Source organism: Brachyhypopomus gauderio, chromosome 2, assembly GCF_052324685.1.
Source record: "Brachyhypopomus gauderio isolate BG-103 chromosome 2, BGAUD_0.2, whole genome shotgun sequence".
NCBI classification, from domain to species: domain Eukaryota; kingdom Metazoa; phylum Chordata; class Actinopteri; order Gymnotiformes; family Hypopomidae; genus Brachyhypopomus; species Brachyhypopomus gauderio.
Window position 1 is genome coordinate 40,869,569 of NC_135212.1, and position 6,000 is coordinate 40,875,568.

The 6,000-nt window shown below is 50.3% G+C and overlaps 1 protein-coding gene across 2 annotated transcripts in view; it reads right to left on the minus strand.

The window, feature by feature from the left end:
* syt17 (synaptotagmin XVII) overlaps window positions 1-5,008 on the minus strand; it is a 24,169-nt gene extending 19,161 nt beyond the window's left edge. For both annotated transcript variants that reach the window (XM_076996162.1, XM_076996160.1), the window contains exons 1-2: window positions 4,625-5,008; window positions 1,082-1,099 (exon numbers count right to left, since the gene is read on the minus strand). In XM_076996162.1, coding sequence (XP_076852277.1) covers window positions 1,082-1,099; window positions 4,625-4,639 — 33 coding nt within the window. In that variant the 5' untranslated portion in view covers window positions 4,640-5,008. The remainder of the gene's footprint in view (window positions 1-1,081; window positions 1,100-4,624) is intronic.
* Window positions 5,009-6,000: the final 992 nt, after the last annotated feature.

The window sequence follows — 6,000 nt, forward strand, 5'->3', positions numbered from 1 at the left end:
GCAAACAACACACAAATGTGGAAGCTCTAGACACTCCTACAGCCCAGATGCCAAGCTAGTGGCTGAGCCAGGGTACAAGGGTCCAGGATTTGTACTGGGGACTTGCGAGGGGACTTATTTTCCACTTGATTTCAGATGAGTGGTTCCAATCAAAGACAGGAGAGGAAAGTATGAAATCAGGACGACTGCACAAATGCAGAAGCCATCTCCCACCACTAGAATATTGGATTACATGCATGCACTGGGTTAATAATTAATGACTGAAAGTAAGGTGCTGATTAGGGGTTGTGAGCAGTTGTGTGTGTTGTTGTGAGCAGGTGTGTGTGTTGTTGTGAGCTGGTGTGTGTGTTGTTGTGAGCAGGTGTGTGTGTTGTTGTGAGCTGGTGTGTGTGTTGCTGTGAGCTGGTGTGTGTGTTGCTGTGAGCAGGTGTGTGTGTTGCTGTGAGCAGTTGTGTGTGTTGTTGTGAGCAGTTGTGTGTGTTGTTGTGAGCAGGTGTGTGTGTTGTGAGCAGGTGTGTGTGTTGCTGTGAGCTGGTGTGTGTGTTGTTGTGAGCAGTTGTGTGTGTTGTTGTGAGCAGTTGTGTGTGTTGTTGTGAGCAGGTCTGTGTGTTGTTGTGAGCTGGTGTGTGTGTTGTTGTGAGCTGGTGTGTGTGTTGTTGTGAGCAGGTGTGTGTGTTGTTGTGAGCAGGTGTGTGTGTTGCTGTGAGCTGGTGTGTGTGTTGCTGTGAGCAGGTGTGTGTGTTGTGAGCTGGTGTGTGTGTTGTTGTGAGCAGGTGTGTGTGTTGTTGTGAGCAGGTGTGTGTGTTGCTGTGAGCTGGTGTGTGTGTTGCTGTGAGCAGGTGTGTGTGTTGTGAGCAGGTGTGTGTGTTGTTGTGAGCTGGTGTGTGTGTTGCTGTGAGCAGGTGTGTGTGTTGCTGTGAGCTGGTGTGTGTGTTGCTGTGAGCAGATGTGTGTGTGTTGCTGTGAGCTGGTGTGTGTGTTGCTGTGAGCAGATGTGTGTGTGTTGCATGCCACTTGCTTTGCACTCTGAGCTCTTTGCTCCCACAGAACATGGGTGGGCTTCAGGGCTGATCACACGTACCTCGTTGACGGGTTCCAACTGTCCTTTTTTCCAGGTGGGAGGAGTCAGAGGAGTGCGGGGGTCATCATCAGCCAGGAGGGAGTGAGAGGATCGCAGGAGTTTAGCAGGACAATCACACCAGACCAATACAACACAGTTCACCACACTTCTACAAATGACCACTCCACTGCTAAGTTGATTCTCCTGCTCAAACACACCTACTCATCCCCCTAAACTAATGAGCAGGGATCTCACCTGCTGTGTTGGAAGATGACTCTCCAGGACCAGAATTACACCCCCCCCACCACCACCAGTGTCAATATACTGTATACAAAGGGGTGTCCACTATTAGCTTTTAGTCTTAAACTTTGGTTGTGTATAGAATAGGTCTATAATATATTCTGTGGTTGCATGATCTTTGACCTTTCATTATGGAAGGAAGAGGTCATAGGGCTAGTGTTCAGCAACAAAGGTCGATGCAAATCTGTTTTTCTTGGGCTCCTCTGAGACCACTCAGCTAATGGGCAGTCTCACCGTAACCTAACAGGCAGTTTCACTATGGCCTAAAAGGCAGCGTGATCACAGCCTAACAGGCAGTCTGACTGTATCTTCACAGGCGATCTCACCATATCTCTGCTGTGGCGACTTATGGGATCGTAGAAGTGTCGTTCCACTGCATTTCACACAACAGTAATCACGGCTCAGATGTGCTGTTATTCTGAAGGAGACCTTGCATATGCTGCGCTGATCAGTGTATGCACAGTCTCCCTCAGACATGCTTCCCCCAGCCCTGAGTGTGTACAAACGCTTCCTTTTAGAGCACAGAGAAAGACATGCCGTCTCTCTCTACCTGTCTCTCTTTCTCTTCCTCTACCACTTTCTCTTTCTCTTCCTCTTTTTTCTCACTCTCTCTTTAGAGAACTGTGTCTCTCTATTACTTTCTCCACATTTTTCTTGATCTCTCTCCTTGTCTCTCTCACACAATCACTCTCTCTCCCTTGCTCCCATCCTCCCCCTCCATCTACCTGTCTCTCTCTCTCTCTCTCTCTCTCTCTCTCTCAGCCCTTTGCCCCTACATTGCTCCCCATCACTGGCCCAATGTTGTCTAAGCAATTAGCCATGGCCGTAACCATGGGAACGATACATGCGATGGCGCCCTCCAGCTGCAGCCTGCTGTCAAGTGTCCAGATGAGACGAGACACGGTGAGAACCCTTCATCCACCCCCCAGCTGGAGACACACCATCCTCCCTCAACTGGAGACACACCCGTCCTCCCCCAACTGGAGACACACCCGTCCTCCCCCAACTGGAGACACACCATCCTCCCCCAACTGGAGACACACCATCCTCCCCCAACTGGAGACACACCATCCTCCCCATGCTGGAGACACCCGTCCTCCCCCAATTGGAGACACACCATCCTCCCCCAACTGGAGACACCCGTCCTCCCCCAACTGGAGACACACCGTCCTCCCCCAACTGGAGACACACCGTCCTCCCCCAACTGGAGACACACCATCCTCCCCCTGCTGGAGACACACCATCCTCCCCATGCTGGAGACACACCGTCCTCCCCCAACTGGAGACACACCATCCACCTTTCAGCTGGAGACACCCGTCCTCCCCCTGCTGGAGACACACCATCCTCACCCTGCTGGAGACACACCGTCCTCCACCTGCTGGAGACACCCTGTCCTCCCCCAGCTGGAGACACACCATCCTCCCCCAACTGGAGACACACCATCCTCCCCCAGCTGGAGACACACCATCCACCTTTCAGCTGGAGACACACCATCCTCACCCTGCTGGAGACACACCATCCTCACCCTGCTGGAGACACACCATCCTCCCTCTGCTGGAGACACCCCGTCCTCCACCTGCTGGAGACACCCTGTCCTCCCCCAGCTGGAGACACACCATCCTCCCCCAGCTGGAGACACACCATCCTCCCTCTGCTGGAGACACCCCGTCCTCCACCTGCTGGAGACACCCTGTCCTCCCCCTGCTGGAGACACCCTGTCCTCCCCCTGCTGGAGACACCCTGTCCTCCCCCAGCTGGAGACACACCATCCACCTTTCAGCTGGAGACACACCATCCTCACCCTGCTGGAGACACACCATCCTCACCCTGCTGGAGACACACCATCCTCCCTCTGCTGGAGACACCCCGTCCTCCACCTGCTGGAGACACCCTGTCCTCCCCCAGCTGGAGACACACCATCCTCCCCCAGCTGGAGACACACCATCCTCCCTCTGCTGGAGACACCCCGTCCTCCACCTGCTGGAGACACCCTGTCCTCCCCCTGCTGGAGACACCCTGTCCTCCCCCTGCTGGAGACACCCTGTCCTCCCCCAGCTGGAGACACACCATCCACCTTTCAGCTGGAGACACACCATCCTCACCCTGCTGGAGACACACCATCCTCACCCTGCTGGAGACACACCATCCTCCCTCTGCTGGAGACACCCCGTCCTCCACCTGCTGGAGACACCCTGTCCTCCCCCAGCTGGAGACACACCATCCTCCCCCAGCTGGAGACACACCATCCTCCCTCTGCTGGAGACACCCCGTCCTCCACCTGCTGGAGACACCCTGTCCTCCCCCTGCTGGAGACACCCCATCCTCCACCTGCTGGAGACACACCATCCTCCCCCTGCTGAAGACTCATTGTCCTCCCCCTGCTAGAGACACAGCGTCTGCCCCATGATAGAGACACAGTGTCTTCCCCCTGCTAGAGACGCACCGTCCGCCTTCCATGCAGGACACACGGGCAGAGGAAACACACTTCCATACAGCATCTTACACATACACACACACACACACATGCTTGAGCCTACACTGACACAAATAGTGAAACAAAAACACAAGACAATGGGTCTACGGCTAAAAAGCACACCAATTCACACATACACACCTCCATACACAAAAACACTTTAAAGTGCATATCCATTAGTGTAACTGTTGGATTTACATCCTGATCATTTGATTGCACTGTTGTTGTGTTTCTAACTGATCTATTTATTAGGTTCTGTCATTTAAAGCTAGCTTAAGATATCTTTTAAACCATGATTCTCCTCTCGATTAAAAATCACCTCCACTGTAAAACAAATGTAAAGATGAGCAATATCTAATAGTCATAGTACTTGTAATAGCAACAGTGCTAGAAATATCTAATAGTCATAGTCATAGTTATATTAGCAACAGTACTAATAAATTCTTCATTTTTAATACATAGCACATTTGTTTCTGAATAATCACATCAAAATCCTTGATATTTTAAATATGTATGTGTGAGAATAAAATCATTCTCATTAGGTGATCAGGTGTAAACACAGAAAGCAATCTTATATAAAACTGACATACATTTTCAATAATATATCAAATTGTCATGCATTTTCAACAATTAAAACTAGCAAGGCCTTGTTCAGAACTGGGAGGAAAACACATGGAACATGGCTTCAGTTGAAACGTTTAATAAAACAGAACACATAAAAGGAGAACGGAGCGTGCACATGCAGTGTTTACAGCAGCTAGCGTGTGTGGCGGTGGTTCCTGAGCCCTACCTGTGTATACGCCATCGTCTCCTCAGTCTGTTCCCACCTCCTTGCCTCCCTTCAAGAGCATCATGGTACTCTCTGGATCCATTTTCACTCAGGGGGGAGGAGGGGGGTGGGGTGTTCAACCAAAACAACAGTAAACAAAACAAAGAAATAAAGAAAGAACAGCAGGAAAAAATCTCTTAACGTGACCTGACTTATTCAGGGTTCTCCATGCATCCTTTCAAATCCTGCTCCAAGACTGATGAAGACCACCCCCCTACCGACATACAAAACAAACCCTTTTCCTCTCTCTCTCTCTTCAACTCCCCCTCCTCCCGATCATCATCTCGAACCCCACCCACTTAGATGCTCCTAATCTCTCTGCCCTTCTCTATCCCTCTTTCTCTCTCTCTCTCTCTCTCTCTCTCTCTCTCTCTCTCTCTCTCTCTCCATCTCTCTCTATGCCCACTGATCATAAACACAGTATGACTCTACCTCCACCCCCCCCACCCCCCCACACACACACACACACACACACACACACACACAGAGCTAAATGACTCATCCTGGTTGACTGAGGGATGTCTGTCCCCACCTCTCCTGCCTGCATTTTACAACATGTTGCCACTTGTGACCACTTGTTGTTTCCCATGGAGAGCCTCCGTCAGGCCAGGAAGAGACAGACAGACAGCCAGGAAAAGGAGGTAATCGCTGTCACGGCAACCTTACACATGGGCTTTATGAGCTGCACAAGGCCACCTGTTGTGCGTGCGCGCGCACACACACATACACACACAAACAACCGTCTAATGAGCCACAGAAGTCTACGGCAAGCTGAGCCTACCTCTGAAGGACGAGTGTGATGGTTAGCTACCCACACACACACAGCTTGTAGCAGACGTGGAGCACAGGTGAGGGACTGTGCCCACAGTGGCAGCTTGGGAAATAATCTAAAAGAAAGTTTCAGTGGAAACAATGGGGGCACATGACCTGTTGCTGTGTCAAACATATGAGTGGAGATGACAATTTCTGAGAGCAGTATGAGGTCAGTTACTTAGATCAGATAACTAAGGCCTTTTAAAAAGTGGGAAAATATCTCCTAAATCGAGCGTTAATACAGGAACCACATTTGTTTGTCTTAACAGATGGCTGTATGGAGTTGTGCATGCTTTAAAGCACTGCTCGCCAATTCCTCTTTGAAATGGCGAGACATGAAATAAACAAACGATTATACTGACCCCTAGTGGCTATCGAACAGCTTAATTTGAAGCTAAGCAAACAACAGAAGCATGGGAGCTTCCAATGTAGTCCTTTCTGACCATGTTATTATCTGGATTCTACTCTAATTTCTCAGAGAAGACTGATATCACGCTGATGATTGTTTACAACGATGATGTAAA